Raw genomic sequence first — 16583 nt, forward strand, 5'->3', positions numbered from 1 at the left:
TCTCTTCCTTCTTATTTAAAGTAGGGTCTACCTCTGGCCTACTGTTTCACTAATTTGTTTCTTTTGCACCAGTAACTTTGTGATATTAAGAAAGAAGGAGTGATTCAAGTCTGGCCTCAGCTAGAAGAGGAACTTGTTCTAGCTGGAAAGGATGAGATCTGCTAATGGGCTGTCCAGACTTGACAAAAAAAAAGGAACTGAGGCAGTAAAGTAGAAAATATAAATCCAGGACAACACAGCAGGAAGACAGCAGGCACCTGAAGGTGGCATGCCTAACGCAGTGGGCGCCTGGAGGTCAGGACGAAAACCAGGAGGATGGCCAGGAGGGGCTGTCTGGATGGGAACCTGGCAATGCAGCAATGATCTCCATAGGAAAAAGGACTATTGAAACCAACTACGAATTTACAAAAGGAGTATCAGGGAAGACACCTCTAATCCGCTAAGAATGGAATCAAGCCTTGTTAAAAACAATTAAGTTTGGCTGATGTTCTGATGGGATTAAGGATTTGGCAGCAGATGTCACATATTTAGATGTCAGTAAATTATCTGTTGCAGCACCTCAAACATTTATTGGAACAAGTTGGTTCAGCCAGCTTTCAGTAACTGGGTAGGCAAGATGTGTGTAACAGGTTTTGATCTTATCTGTATAGTCCTAATTAAAAGGTTTTTATAAAAAATGCTTTGCAAAAGGTAGGGCAGGGTGACAGGATCCAATTTTGGTTTACCTGTCATCTGTGTGCAATATGGTGAATCAAACATCCTGGGTTTGGGGAAAATACCCTTAATTTAGGAGTTTCAGCCCTGTGCAAACTATCCCAAGTATTATCGGGGGGTAGACAACTCCTCCTCCCAACTGCTGGAGTTTCCTCGTGGTAACTAGGAGGCTTCTGCACACAGACAGCGGGGCCAGGTGGTTACGGGAGTTTGGACCTAGCCAAGAGGGGAAGAGGATGTTCCCAGGAAAGAGCTGTGGATCCAGAAAGCCCGTGTCCCTGGGATTCTGACTGGACACATGAAGATCTAGTAAGAACCAGTGAGAGAGTGGTCACCTGTGATTCTGGGCTTTGAAAAATCACCACCATCATCTCACGCACAGATGCTTTCCCATGGCTCACTCACTCTAAATGAGACTAAGCCGCCTGATGGCAGAGTGCAGACTCCTGGTGAGGAAGGACAATGAGGAGAAGCTGGAACGGCTAAGGGAGCCAGGAACTGAATCCATCATCATCATCATACAAAGGCATTTATGAACGTCTCCTTGCACGTGGCGAGCACTTAGGAGTGCTCACGACAGAAAGACAGCACTTGGCGGGTAGGTCAGGAGCGAGGCATGGTTCCGGATGCCACCAGGGGAAGGTAAGGGAGCAGCGCTCAAGATGACTGGGGGGAGGTGCAAGCTGGGGAAGCTGGGGGAGGGAGCTGCTTAGATAGGATGGCTTTGCAGGAAGCTGTCCTATCTCTGCCTGATGACAGCCCTGGGCCCATGGAGATAGGCTGGGCTGGGCCCCCTGGGATCCATAGCTAAGTCCAAACCCTGCAGAAAATGGGGCCAGGGGGCAGGTGAGGCAGTGGAGGCAAAAGTGTGACACAGGCAGGGCCTCCCGGCTGGGACCTGGAGTTACTCGACATCTCCGAGCTGGCGTCTTCAGCAGTGTTCTGGGGCGCCAGTCCCACCTGCCTGTTATGGCTGTTGAGAACATTGGAGCTTGTTTTAAAGGCTTGCCACAAACGCCAGTGAGGATGAGGATGGGGTTCACCTGCGAGTTACTCCAAGGGCAGGATCCAGGCCTATCTGAAGAGCAGACAGAAGGAAGAGGAGCAGCTGGGCCCCTGAGAGGGACAGAACTGAGGCCAGCCTGGTGCTCAGCGACAGTGCAGCTGCGGACAAGCGGGGCTGTGGAAGGCAGCTCACACGTGGCAGGGGATGCCCTTCTCCTGACCCCGCCTCCTGGGCACCCAGGGACCAGAAGAGGAGGGGAGGAAACCACCGCATCACCACACTTCAGCCCTTCTGTGCCGTCTGTGCTTGCTATGGGGCAGTCACTGCGATGAGCCGAGTGGCCTTTGGTGATCACACATCGGTGGGAGCACGAGGCTGTGGGGAAAGAGCAGGGACTGACCACAGGCTGGGTGGGAGAGCCTGGCCCCTGTGCCCACAGCCTGGGAGGGGACAGTCAGAGCTCTTCCTTGTTGCTGTCAAGGGACTGGACTGGAGGCCCTGGATCCGGGGGGGCACCTACTGGCCCATGGTCGCCAGGCCGCTGCCTGCTGTCCTCCAGGGGCCTGCCCACGGCAGCATAGTCCCGGAGGAGCCTGCTCTCCACTCCGTGCTGCCGAAGGCTCTCGGTACTTGCGAGCCCCTGCATTCTCAGGTACCCCTGCTGGCAAAAGGGTGGCAGCTTCTGGCGCGTTAGGGCGAACAGGAAACAGGACTCTACACAGAAACAAAAGGAGGAGAAGTCAGGCCGGGGGGTGTCGGGAGAGGTGCAGGAAGAGGAGCTGCTAATGCGAGGGGACTGGGGGCTTCACTGGGGCCTGCACGGTACCCTCCGTCCCTTGAAACTGGGCGCTGACCCTCCTGGGCGTCTCACGTCCAACCTGAGTAGGTCACGCATGCATCACGACCCTCCACGGGGCTCCAGAAGCAGGAGGCTGCCTTGACATTTTGGAAGAACAAGGCTCGGAAATGAAATCAGAGCACAGAAATGCCTCGGCTCGCATAGATCTGAAACAGCAAGACGCTGCTCACGGAGCCGGCCTGGGGTGGGAGCTCAGTCCCTCATGAGCAGGCCCTCAGCCTTCTCTCCTGGAAGCTGGCCTGGGCCGTCCAGTAACTCAGTGGCCAGTCCCACCGTGAGCTCAGAGCTGCCTGCAAAGATTTATTCCCTCAACAAAATGCGAGTTGCAGATATTGTGTGCAAAGTTCTGTTCTAAACCGTGTGGGGGATAGAAAGATAAAACAGGTCAGTGCTCATCTGCACCGCAGCAGAACGTTGGTATGTCAGATCTCGTCAATCACAAAATGGCTGTGGGTACGTATCACTTAGAAATGTGAAGAAACAACCAGAAGAAGCTATGAGAAGAGAGAAGGAGCAACCTTAATAGCTAGAAGTAGTTTCTTCTGGAGAATGGGAATGGAGTGGGGGAAGGTGGGAAAAAAGTCTTTTAGCCAAGTGCTATGTGACTTTGATTGAAAAAACAGAAGAGGTGACACAGATGTGGGCTGAGCCTGCTGAGGGAGAGACAGGGTGGGAAGACGGAATGTCAGCAGCTGGCGGAGGCCTGTGGAACTCTGAGCAAGCCTTCTCCCCTCCCCAATCCCCTTTATCTCGAGTAAAAGACGGGCACGGGACGAGGGATGTTGCAAAGCTCACAGGGGTGACCAGGCTGAAGGGTGCCCCCAGAAATCACTGTGCTTTCCTTCTGACTCCTAGCACGGAGGCCCCAGCAGGATGGGCTGTGGCAATCCTCTCTGGGCAGGGAAGAGAGCAGATGCGCGAGAGGACAACAGGAGGGAAGCAAGGTGGCCATCTGGCAAGCACCACCTTCTGATGATGTCACCCCTCTGCAGGCCCCGGGGGCACAGAAGCCCAGCAGAATCTGGAGCCAGCACCAGCAGCTGCCACAGCTATGGGCTGGGGGGCAGCCACTCTGCCAGCTGCCTTTTGTTGGGAGGGTTCTTCCCAGTTCAAGGCAGCGGCACGTAGTGGCCTGTACTGTTGAGCAGCATCTAGACAGTGCAGACAGGAGGCTGAAGGGCCTGGGATGATCCACTGCTGGGACCCACAGCTCGGGCTGGGAATACGCTCCTAACACACTGGCATTTACGTGCACCCCTGAAACCACGAGAAGCAGGCAAGTATTTTGGAGCTGAGAACTCTAGACTCTTAACATGTAATTTCACGTGAAAGTGTCTGATCAAGGTTAGCAGTCTGCAGGCTGCTAGTACTTCAAAGTCACTAAATATTTAAACTAGTGTTTCAAGCCATCTCCCATTATATACACAGTATTATTTCAAAATGGACTCAGGAGGAAACAAGAACACTTGCTCTCTGACCTGTGGGCTAGAAGCAGTCTCTAACCTGACTTGATATGAACCATGCCTGATATGCAACAGGTGTTTAACAGATGATTTCTCAGTTAAAAAAAAAAAAAGGAAATGGACATTCTAGGCATTCAAGGGTTTAAAAAAGACAAACATTTGGCTTGTTTCCATCAATCCCCCCTCTGGGTCATCCTACTTCTCTCCCCAAGTCCCTCGTTGGGTTTGGCTATTGGATCTATCTTCCAGTTCATCGCTTCTCTCTTCTTCCCTGTCTAGTGAGCTGCTGAACCTTTACACGGAGTTTCTAATTTCCTATCTATCTATCTCTATCAAGAGACAGAGAGACAGGGTCTTGCTATGTTGCCCAGGGTGGTTTTAAACTCCTGGGCTCAAGCGAGCCTCCTGCCTGAGCCTCCCAAGTAGCTAGGATTACAGGTGCGCATCACCGTGCCCAGCGACAGTTTATTTTATTTCCAGAAGTTCCATTTGGATTTTTCTCAGAACTGCCCAGTTAATCTTGGTAGTCTCTATTCCTTCATTATATTTTCAATAATCTTTTTTATTTCTTTAAATACACAGGTTCTATATCCCTTATCTAAAATGCTTGAGACCAGAAGTGTTTCCAATTAGGGATTTTTTTTCAGATTTTTGGAATATTTGCATTATACTTACTGGTTGAACATCCTTAATCTGAAAGTGTGAAATCCGAATTGCGGCAATGAGCATTTTCTTTCAGTGTCAAAAAATTATGGATTTTGGAGCATTTCAAATTCCAAGTTTTCAGATTTGGGATGCTCAACCTGCATGAAACATACTTTATATGCTATATCTGACCACGAACCTGCAGTCTTTGTAGGTTCGATCCTATAGTTGGTTGTTTTTGCTGACACTCCCCGTTGGTAGTTTGTGTCCTTATGTGTTAAGTGATTTTTGGTTGGGAATTCGTGTTCCTTGGAACTTGTCTGTGGGAATTCTTTGAGCCTAGTTTTAAAGTGTATTTCTCAAGTATGTTTCTCACGATAAGATGTGCCTGTGCTTCTCTGATTTCTGTGCCACAATGATAGTATAAAGTTTGGCCCCAAATTTACATAAGTGGGGCCTGGTGGTTGGAAATTTTCAGGGGAGATTTTTTTCTTCCCCCACTTTATCCAGGGCCAGGAACTATGCATCCCCCCTCTCTCTCTCGTGAGTGTTTCTACCTCCTGGCTTGCCCACTGAGATCCCGGCTTTATTTGAGGGTCTCTGAATAGACCCTCCATCCTGCTCCAGCCTCGTCCTCCCAACCCAAGGCTGGCCGGCCAGACCCAGGCTCTAGGCTCCTGTGACCCGCAGACATCCCAGGCCCCGCAGTGGTCTGTGTTCTTTATGATGTCTGGCCTCTGGGGAGTTCCCTTATTTTCCTGCTGGTTCCTTAAAAAAGACGTATGATTTGGTATTTTTAGGTGTGCTGTCCTGGGAGGGGCTTCTGTGAGCATCTAGTCCACCACATCGCAGGAAACAAGAGGCTGGGGTTTGCACTGGTCGAAACAGGTTCTGAAACTCCACGGGGCCTGGGCCCACCCGGCCTTTCTTCAACCTCCCCCTCAGTCCCTCTGTCCTTCCGGGAACTCAGGTTACCTGCATAGAAGCTTCGTAAATCCGTGTCCAAACAGTTCTCCAGGAAGCGCCTCAGAGGTAGAATGTGCCCAACGGGGGCGGTCCAGTCTGTCAGGAAGTCTTCCACGATGTGGTGGATGGCCGCAGGCCGAGGCAGGGGCCAGTGCGCGGGGCGGAATGTCACCTCCTGTTCTGTGGGGGGAGAGGGGGCCCCGTCAGAGCTGAGAGGCTGGCCGTCCTGCCCTCCAGCCGACATCCCAGACGCCTCCCTCACTCACTCACGCCCCGCTGTCCCGACGCTCCTGCACTGGGCTGTGGCCAGCTTGTTCACCAGCCCTCTCCAAATACGTGGAGGGCTGACGTGAGGAAGAGGAACTAGGCTCGTCTCTGTGGTCTCAGAGCGCAGAACTAAGACCAGTAACTTGCAGTCGGTGTTTCTCTAAGACTCACATGGACAAAGGTCTATTGTGGCTGCCTGAAAACAGGTCTTTCCGTGGGAAGATTCAGAGGCCCTGCCCTGAGAGGGTCTCAGAGCTCACAGCGTCCAGCTTCCCACTGGCGTGGCCTCCCTTCCGTGGTGTCCCTGTCAGATGGCCACCAAGCCATGACTTGAGCATCCTGTCCTGGGAAACCTGATTTTGGAGCTGCCCAGTTCCACGGCTGAGCAGCTCTCATACTAGTTGCTCCTTATGTTGACTACAGACCCCCTTCCCTGTCACTTCCACCTGTTGATACCATCTCCGCCCTTGGGGACAGCTCCTAGTAGGCCACGCTCTTCCACGTGACTGCCCTTCAGGCTCTGCAGCAGGAGCTGTGTTCCCCAGGTGGTCCGTGTGTGGGCAGCTACACTGTGCCGGCACGCGCTGGCATTCTGCGTACACTGTCAGACTTACCTTCACGCCGTCCCACAAGGAAGGGACTATTGCAATCCTCACAGGTGAGGAGGTTGAGGATCAGAGAGGTTAAGTAATGGTCCAGGGTCACACAGTGACGAAAGGACATAGCTGGGAATGTCGCTCAGCTGTTCTGTACTGTGTCAACCAGCCCCAGTTCCTTCTAATAGTATGCAGATCCTCCCTCCCCCACCACGGGCAGCTTCCTTTGGAGACCCTGCAGGGTGACCCCGTCCCTCCTACTCTGTGGTGCCTTGGAGGAGGGCCTGACAATCTACGTGTGGCTGGTGCAGGTGACAACATGTGCCAGAATCTGCAAGCATCATTTATCATTCTCACACCTCCTGCCCCTGCCTGGTCTCTAGGTGGAGTCCCCCAGGGGTCCCTCTTCTGTCAGCTGAGGGTGTTGCGTGAAGGTTCAGTGGTGACAACTCTACAGACAGGGTCCGAGGAACGCCACCTCTAGAAGGCGCCTGCTTGGGGAGGGCAGCGGTGGCTCACCGGTGGGGAGCTGTCTGTAGTAGTAGATGACAGGATGCAGGAAGTTGGACTGCCAGGCGTCTTCCGTGTGCCCCACAGACCGGTCGTGAAAAAAGACGTCCTTGTCAGGTCCAGAGAAATTTTTGCCATATTCCATGTTGACAACGAAGAGCCCGTGCCTTGCCTTCCTCCCTGTGAGGGTCTCCAGCTGGGGCAGCATCAGCATGGGGAACTCCTCCAGGTACTCGAAGGCGGTGGCATTCCTGGGGAGAACGGCAGCACGGGGGACCCTCAGCGCTGTGGCAGAGGGAGGGCATGTCGCTTGGGCGCGCGTGTGCCTGTGCCTCCAGGAAGTGTCAATCAAGTAGTGCACAGACTCCGATCAACTCCACACACCTCACTTGAATGTGATTGTCACAGCTGAGCCCTCGCTAACACATGGGACAGATGCCAGAAAACCGTGTGACCTGAAATGGATATTTGGAAGAGTGTTCCAGATTGCAGGAACAATAAGAGAAAAGCCCTAATGAGGGAGTGAATGCCTTGTTGCATTCAAGGAGCAGGAAGAGGCCAGCGTGGCTAAGCGGAGTGAACGGGGCAGAGGGCGGGAGGTCTGCAGGGTGGGGGTCAAGGGGGGCTGTGCCTGTCACGACAGCAAGTGCAGATTTCACCTGGATGGAGAAGGGAAGCTGCTGGCCGTGGGGGACACTGAGCACAGAGAGGACCACTCTGGCCACGGTGCTGAGAACAGACCACGGGCCAACGGTGGGAGGCTGTCCAGTCGGCGCAGGTGAGGGATGCTGGTGATGTGCACCAAGGTGGCAGGTGGAGCTAGTGAGAGCTGGTCAGATTCTACACGTAACTAGAAGGTAGAGGTGACAGGACCTGCCCACAGTTTGAATGTGGGTGTCATTCGAGAGAGGGGCACCAGAGGTGTTGGTGATGTGAGGTTTGTGCGCAGAGCATGTCCCTGAACTTGGTGTGCTGTGACACTCCCTGCCTTTGGATCAGGCTGTGCCCCAGGTGAGAGGAACTGGTTGTTCCTCCGCTGTCACCTGCCACCTCTCCTGAGTGCCCCTACCCCTCTGGGCTCTGCACTGCGTCCTTCTCGGGAACTGTCTGTCCTCTGTGATCTGCCGCTCATCCTTGATTGCTAAGGACCATGACCAGCGTGGCCTGGCCCGAGGGAACTCTCAGACCTGCACTGCAGGTGCCTCACAGTTACCTTGTTCACTGTTTATCTACTTGGTGCCAAACGCTTTCTATGAGTGACCTTTCCTCCTCCCTTCAGTGCTGCAAGGTAGGCATGATTATCCCCACTTTGCAGATGAGGCGAGAAAGGCTCAGAGAGGCTAACCAACTTGGCTGAAGTCACACAGCACGAGAGTGGTAAACATGGGGTTCGCTCTCAGGAACGTCTGACTGTCTGTTGATTTCACTGATTTTTACCCTGCTCCCCCCTTGCAGGATTCATCTTAGTAAGGAACAACTGGGTATTCCACACCTGGAATAGGCACCCCGCGCTATGGCAGGGTGTGGGTGAAAGAGGGGTGGGGACAGGCTACTCACTCCTTCAACAGGATGACATCGGCCAGCACGCTGAACATCTGGTAGAGCCCAGAAGCCTCGTTCACGCGCCGGATGATGGAGCTGGTCAGCTGTGTGATGGGGAGCTCGGTGGAGGGCCAGGCGATGCCGTGGTGGCGGTACTCCAGGAGCCGGTGGACGGCTCGCGCTGAAACGGCCAGAGCAGGAATGGCACGTGCACTTTTTACCTCTGGTCACAGTGGGGGCGGGGGACGTATAGGCCTCTTTGACCCCTTGGGACCCAACACACACTTGTTTCCTGGAAAGGGCCGGATGGTCAGTATTCTCTGCTCTGTGGGCCGCACACTACTCCGCGACGCTGCTCGGCGCTGGCCCCGAGTGTGAAGGCAGCCAGAGGACAGAGAAAGTGGGGCACGGCTGCATTCGGGCCACAGGCCAGCGTCGGTCCACGCTGCCGTAGGCCGTCTGCACGTGGGAGCCCCCGACCCTCACCTCACGCGAGGAAGGTCAAAACCAGACCCAGGGCCTTCCTCGGAAACCTCTCCCCGGGCGCAGGCCCTGTTTCCGTCAGAGTCGCCCCAGGAAAGCTGATTGCTCCCGTGCTTTCCCGCCCCAATCCAGCCTGCCCCTAGCTGCTACTTGGAGATGCCCTGTCTGTCAGGATACAAGGCCACTGCCGTCTGAAACAGCAGGGAGCTGGTCCTCCTACACCCGGGGCTGCCGCACACAGCTGTGGGATTGGTATGTCACACGCACGCGCCTGCTCTTCCAAAACTAATCAATAAACACCCAAATCCAATAAAGGTGAGGGCACGCAGACAGCTCCCAGGAAAGGAAACCCACGGGGCCAATAACCACAGGAGATGCTCGGCCTCGCCAGGCGGCTGGCTCGCTGAGGAAGCGACGGTTAGGATGGTTTTGCAAAAGGTTTAGGGATCATGCAGGTAGACAAGTGCGGGGCGGGTGCCCTGGACAAAGGAAGAATGTATGCACTGTATAACCTGGAGACAGCCCGGCACAATTGAAGAGCAGGGTTTGTGTGGCGAGGAGGCGCAGGATGAGACTGGAGGGGGGTCTGGTGTGGCCCTCGCAGAGCCATCGATGCCGCTGGGGAGCTGGGGCTCTCCCTGGGAGAATGTGGAGCCGCTGAGCGGAGGAAGGACGAGATTTTTTTGTTTCAAGAAAGGTTGTTTTGGCGGGTACCATGGCGGTGGGACGGAAACTCAGAGGGACCAGGAGGAGCAGTCAGGGGAGACAAAGAGGCCGCCAGCCAGGTGAAGGCAAGGCAGGGACGGACTGGACAGCGACTCAGCAGGGGGAGCGGACAGGGCTGCCGGCGCGCCCCGCCTCCCACCACCTTTATCTTCTGTTTCCCTCTGCCTGTCTGCTTGTTTCCCTTGGGACTGTTTCTCAGGGGAGCGACGAGCAAGGTCCGGGCAGACCCTGCTGTGTACATGCACACTGTCCCTCTCCCCAGCAGGGTCCTGATCACTCTGCGGGCACAGCAACGGGTGGCCTGCACACCCACGATTGTTCCCCATCTGGTTGAAGCTCAATGGTTAGGTGTGAGCTTTAGAGTCAGACAGGTGTGGATTCAAATTCCACCCCTGCCATCCACTGGCTGGGTGACTTTGGGCAAGTAACTTAACCTCTCTGTGCCCCAGTTTCCTTATCTTGGAAATGGAGTTGAAATATCTGTGTCATGGGCTCTTGTGAAGATTAAGTATGTGAGCTGGGGAAAGAACATGGGACTGAAGGAGGCAAGAGAGACAGGACAGTACCTGTCAGGACAGAGGGACAGGGAGGGCAACATGCCTAGGAATGACACGGATTTCTTACTGGGGACACACGGCTGAAGAGACGCTCTTCACATTGTGTGTGTGTGCATTCAATCTGCAAATATTTTGGCTTTCAGATGGTTAGAAGCCTCTCCCCGGCTTCCTTCCCCGACAGCATGCATGGGGTACAGGCTGTGTCACCTGGAAATCCACGGCAACATATGAGTATCTTTCCCAGCCAAACCGAAGGACATTGAAATGCAGAAACTAGCACTAAGGCAATGCGAGGCATCACATTAAATACAGAAATGTTGGGATGTGTGACGCAGGACCCTTCTGGTTTTTATGGCAAAATTAACTGGCCCATAAACACCCACCATGCAATAAAGCACCCACCCAAGGTGCCACTGTCTGCAGTGGCTGTGGGGCTGCTGGTGGGACCTTCCATTGTCACCCTACTGTTTCCAAAGGCAGGCATGGATTCAGCAGGGGCAGACAGCTGCTTTCCAGGGCTGCTGAAATGAGTTCATGCACGCACGACAACGACAGGAGTGGAGAGCGTCCTCCTCAAGAGAGCCAGCTGTGACGGCCAACAGAACGCCACAATGCCTTGATCTGCACTGGGGAGGCTGCGGCGCGGAGCCTCCCCCACGTACAAGTTATGTGTTATTTTATATTTCCCCAAGTGTCTATAATGAGCCTGGTAGGGAAAGATGGGACTATATTTAGAAAAAAATATGGTGGAGTTGAGTCCAGTCTGTCTCCCCCACTGCAAAGCCCGCTGCAGTGATCCCTCACCCATCACCATGGCCCATCTCAAATACAGTCTTAAAAAAAAGAAAAGAAAAGTAAAAAATATGAACATTGAATGTCTTGGGGTGGCAGATTACTTCCCTCATTCTCTCTGTTTTCCAAATTTCCGATGATCGGCCATAAGCTTATTATGATTCCGTTCTTCCAGATGGACTCCCCAAAGTGAATACTCATATCTGACCGTGAGTTTCAACAAGCGGCTTGTCCTTTGGAGAAGGTTACTGATAGGAGGGGGATCACCTAATGTTTACAGACTCTCTCCTCCCTATGGAGGGCGCTGGTTTGCTTTCTGCGGGAGAGAAAACCTTTGTACAAACTATTTTTTGACAAAGTGCCTGGGTCTTGGAGTTCAGTCTGTGACAGTGAGGAAACCACCAAAACTCTGAGCCTCAGTTGCTCCTTCAGGAAAATGGAGATTCACACCCACGTCCAAGGGCACTGGCCACACTGCCAGGGCCCTGTTCACGCCGCTCAGCGCACTGAAGACAGGCGGGCCGCGTGAGTCCATTTCTCCCCTTGCTCTCTAGTTCCCATTTAGCCTTAAAACCACAAAGCCTCAATTTCCGGTTGGGGATTATTCTAGTGCAATGAACAGAATTATGTTTTAAAAAGATACTTTAGTATTTTATTTGCAAACATTCTCAAGTTAGCACAAAACTTATACCCTCAGTACTAAGAGTTCTGAAAAAGAACTGATATAATCCAGTTGCAATTTTTATTGAAATCTGTCAGTATCCAGAGAGTCTGTGTGTGTGTGCGTGATGCTTTATAGCAGCAAGGTGCCCAGGTGCCGCCTTATGTAGCCCCTGACGGTGGAGAGTTCACCTGTTTACAGCTAAGCCCCAACAGGGCTTAGAGGGGTTAAAGCTTCACCTTTCAGACCACCCAGCTGGGGAGGAACCTGCCTGGCATCCTTGCCAGTGCACGGTGCTAAACCTGCAGGGGACTTATGCACGTAACACGCCACCCCCGAAGTATCCATTTTTACACTTTATCCTGACACCTTTCTGGACACATTCTCAGACCACCTGTTGTCATCTACCCCAGGTAGGGAATTTATGACAGTCAACCACTGATTAGCAATCTCTTAATGCTTCTGGAAATCAGGAGTGTGTTTCTAAGCCCTGGGGATACTGATGGTGGTTCTGTCTGGGGACAGCAGCCCTCTCAGCTGGGCTCACCTGTGTACCGGAATCCGTGGATGAAGCCCCCAGCAGATCTCCTGTAGTCCACCGAGTGGCTGGCAGTACCCAGGATAAAAAGACCCCGGCTCCCTTTGGACTCATAGCTGGCTCGGATCAGTGGGTACTTCGTGTCGAATGGATTCCCCGAACTGAGTCTGAGGGACCTGTGAGTGGAAAGGGTTGTTAATAAAAATAGCTGCTGTGTACGAAGCACTTATCACAGGCCTGGCACGAAGTGCTTTACATTAAACCTCACCATGATCCTGGAAGTGGGTGTCATCATTGCCATTTAACAGATGAAGCAACTGATGCTCAGGTTAAGGACATGGCGGGACAGAGCCAGGATCCAAGTCTGACTCAAGGCTGGGCTCTGAACCAAGACCGGGTCCTGCTGTCATCTAATGGGAAAGGAGGGTCTGCACAGGCCCACCAGCTTTTCCTTGTTCTTTTGTGCGCTGGTCAGAAGGCAAATGAAAGACTGGGTGGTTGCTTTTTTTTTTTTTGTTAAGAGATGGGGTCTTGCTCTGTCACCCAGGCTGGAGTGCAGTGATGCAGTCACAGCTCACTGTAGCCTCAAACTCCTGGGCTCCAGCCATCTTCCCACCTCAGTCTGAATAGCTAAGACTACCCATATACCACCTTGCCCAGCTAATTTTTTTTTTTTGTAGAGATGGGGATCTCACTATGTTGTCCAGGCTGGTCTTGAACTCCTGGGCTCCAACGATCCTTGCACCTTGGCCTTATACGGTGCTGGGATTACAAGCGTGGGCCACCATGCTCTGCCAGGATGGCTGCTTTGGTATCAAGCCTCACAGGGTATTGGGCAGCAATATTTGGGACTAGGCTCTATAAAGCAGTTCTTCAAAATACAATTATAAATAATTTTAGCAACTAACATTTTATTGAGCATATAGTATACGCTAAGCGCTTTCTTATATTAATCTTCACAATTACCATATGAGAAAGGAATTATTAATCCCATTTTAGAGATGAAGAAACTGGGGCACAGCATGGTTAAGGAACTCTCCCAGAGTTTGCAGATTTGGTAAGCAGACAATCTCGGGCCGACTCCAGAGCCTGTGCTCTGAGCCTCCATGCTACACTGCCTTCCAGCAAATTCACCTTCATGTTCTGCCTGAGCTTGATTTCCCATCTCGCAGGTAGAGGCTCTCAAAGCAAACCAAGACCTGCTGCTGCTGCTCCCCCAGGACAGAGGGCCTCACGGCCACCTTGGGACCCACAGTGGACAGACAGCTTGTGTCCTGAGAGGGAGACCAGGCAGCACTCACATCCATTCTTAGACTGCTGTCCTGAAAGCCCTGTCGCTGGCCTACTGAATGGCCACTGTGTTCCCTCAGGGAGGGGTCAGAAGGGGTTCGCCAAGAGATCCTACCTCCTCCCCCATTTGGACTCACTTATTGAAAATGGAGAAATCAAAGTTCCAGCCCAGGCAGCGGATGACCCGGTCATAGGCCACACGCATGGCAAAGTTGTCATGGTTGTCCTGGGGGAGGGTGATGGAGTCAGCACTCTGGTTGGTGTTGTTTTCCTCCAGGAAGAATTTCAAGGTGACGTGGAACTTGCCTTCGCGGTCCTTCAGGATGGCCAGATCTGTCAGGTCAGACTCGAGCAGCCCGTCCAGGGACTTCAGCTGGTAGGTGTCCAGCAGGCCATTGTTGATGGCTCTGGGGCCCAAAGAGAATGCAAAGGAGGGGTGGTTAGTCCAGCTGGGATCAGGAAAGGCTTTTGGGGAGTACTCCCCACATTTTGGGCTTACACTACAGCACACACAAGCAGCGATGTGGCATACCTGAGGTCTCCAACGTAGTGGGTGGCCCAGGACAGCCGGACCCGGGAGCGGCTCAGCATGTGGATAAAGTTTGTGACCCCCAAGATGTTCTCTGCCGTCTCAAAGGCTGAGTTCCCACGGCCCAGGATCAGCACATTCTGACCCACAAAGTCCTCCGGGTCCACAGACACGGACTCATAACCTTCCACATATTCGGAGCCAGGGAAGTTAACTTGGTTGGGGACTGACAAACCAGTGGCTACAAGAAGGACACTGCAGGTGGGGACAGAGGAAAGATGGCTTAGTCTCTTAGCTATAAGACCACTAAGTGAAAATCACTCTCTGGGCCCACCTGCCACACCCCGACTACTGGCTCTTAAAAGAAAAGAGGAGGATGTTCATTCATTCATTCATCTGTTTCTTGAACTACCCCAGTGGACCCAAGATACTCCACCTCTGCCCCTCACTGAGCTCACAGTCCAGAGGGCACACGTTCTCCTGTCCTAGGGATTAATAATGCTGTCTGAGGAGGAGGTGACACTGCAAGAAACTGAGTAATTCATTTAAGTTTGAATACAGCAATCAGAGCAAGTATCACCCTTGATGATGGAAATGAACCCTGACATTCTCCTCTTCCGTTTCTGACTTGTCTAGCGCTGCAAATGTCCACTGAGCAGTAATTCCATACCAGGCCCTGTGCTAAGTGTGTCTGTACATCATCTCAGGCACTTCTCAAAGCAACCCTGAGTTGGTGTCACGTGGCCTGCTTTACAGGTGAGGAGACACAGGCCATGTGGGCCCATGGCCTGAAGCTCTTAAGGTCAGCAGGCCTACCTAGGTCTGATTCCAAAGTCCCGCTCTGTATACTGGTGGGGATTACAACCAGGTGGTGGGCAGCTCGAAGCTGGATCCTACCAGCCTGCAGAAGAACGATTTGACCACAGGGTGGTTTCAAACGCAGAACTGCAGGGCCTGCAGAGGGGCACATACAGCCCCACCAAGCCTTGCTCTCTGACCCTTGTCTGCTCTGCTCCACGGTAGCGCAGCTGCCTAAGATGCAAGAGTCCACGCCGGTGTAACCATTCTTTCCCCAGGCTGTAACAGGCAAGCCAAGCCAGGGCCTCCGGCAATAGGGTTGAGAAGATGAACTCTGGCTGAGTGCCTGCCTGGAGCCAGGTGCTAGGCTACCAGCCAGGGAGAGGCAGTCAGGTGCAGCAGAGAGAACACAGGCTTTGGAGTCAGGAAGAGATGTGCTCAAATCGCAGCTACACCACTTATTAGCTGTATGACATAGCACCAGTTACTCAGCTTCTCTGAGCTGCAGTTCTTAAATGAGGATTGGTAAACTTCCCCCACAAGGTCCCTGTGAAGATTAAACAAGTTTGGGGCTGTCCACATGATATTAAACTGTCTCCCAAGCCAAAGAAAGCTAAATCCGATGGCTGGAAGCACTGCCTGCGGGGCCTCCCACTCTGGTTCACTTCTGAAATCCCAGAGGGCCTAACACTCGCTGAACACTTGACCCAGGGTTTTCCCCGAACAAATTTAGGGGAACACTAGTTCCAAGAGATGCTCTACATAAAGAGTTTTGTGGGTACATATGCTGTGCTTATGCTGAATACTTTACCCAGCGCTGGAACATCACAGTGAATATGAACATATTAAAGACCGACCAGTCCTGGAGGAAAAAAATTGTTAGTATTTTCCAAATATATTTGACGACAATTTTTTTACAACACATTTGGGAAACGATATGGAACCTCTCGGCATTGAATTTCAGCGGGAGCAAGGAGAGGCAGCAATGCCCCTTTCCCCCCATTCCTCCCACAGCTACTGGCCAGTCAAGGTGTGCCGTTCGTCTAGGAAAGGCTCCAGCTTCAGCAGGTGAGCTGTGGCGCCGGTTCCTTACCTGCACTGGTACGCCTGGCCCGTCTGGTCGGTCAGGATGAAGTAGTGGCCATTCCAGGCCTGTCCATCCTTGTCCAGCGTGACGTAGGTGATGGTGGTGTTGTACAGCACGTGGAGCCCCAGCCTGCCTGCGAAGTCGCCCAGGTAGCGCACCATGTCGTGGGCGTCAGGAAAGTAGGCCCGCGAGTAGTGTCTGAAGAGCAGCTGGGGGTCGTGGCTGAGCAGAGAGTTCCAGTCGTGGCGAAGGTTGAACTCGGCGTTGGCCTTGCCCGTGAACCGCTTGTTGATGCTGATGAGCTTGCGGTGCCGGGGGTAGCGCGTGAAGAAGCTGCCTGGCCCCGGCGCGCGTTCGAACACGGCGTAGTCCCTGCCGGCCCGCTGCAGGAAGTAGGCCATCTGCAGGCCCGCGGGCCCGGCGCCCAGCACGCAGTAGTCCCGGTGCGGGGTCGCGGGGGCCTTGGCGGGGCGCACGGACAGCGCTGGGTGCAGGGCGATGGTGAGGAGCAGCCCCGGGGGGCCCCACAGCGGGGCCGCGGCGGAGAGGCCCAT

The 16583-nt window shown here is 53.3% G+C and overlaps 1 protein-coding gene across 2 annotated transcripts; it reads right to left on the reverse strand.

The window, feature by feature from the left end:
• Positions 1-1104: 1104 nt before the first annotated feature.
• Positions 1105-16583, reverse strand: FOXRED2 (FAD dependent oxidoreductase domain containing 2). Of its 2 annotated transcripts, XM_069490150.1 has the most exons (8): positions 16036-16583; positions 14148-14399; positions 13753-14022; positions 12335-12501; positions 8584-8749; positions 7036-7277; positions 5663-5833; positions 1105-2434 (listed from the first exon to the last, which is right to left on the reverse strand). In XM_069490150.1, the coding sequence occupies exons 1-8, from the start codon at positions 16581-16583 to the stop codon at positions 2175-2177; spliced, it is 2076 nt and encodes a 691-aa protein (XP_069346251.1). In that variant the 3' UTR covers positions 1105-2174. The 2 variants fall into 2 exon arrangements, with proteins under 2 accessions (XP_069346251.1, XP_069346252.1); XM_069490151.1 differs by lacking the exon at positions 13753-14022.

Source organism: Eulemur rufifrons, chromosome 16, assembly GCF_041146395.1.
Source record: "Eulemur rufifrons isolate Redbay chromosome 16, OSU_ERuf_1, whole genome shotgun sequence".
Taxonomy (NCBI): Eukaryota; Metazoa; Chordata; class Mammalia; order Primates; family Lemuridae; genus Eulemur; species Eulemur rufifrons.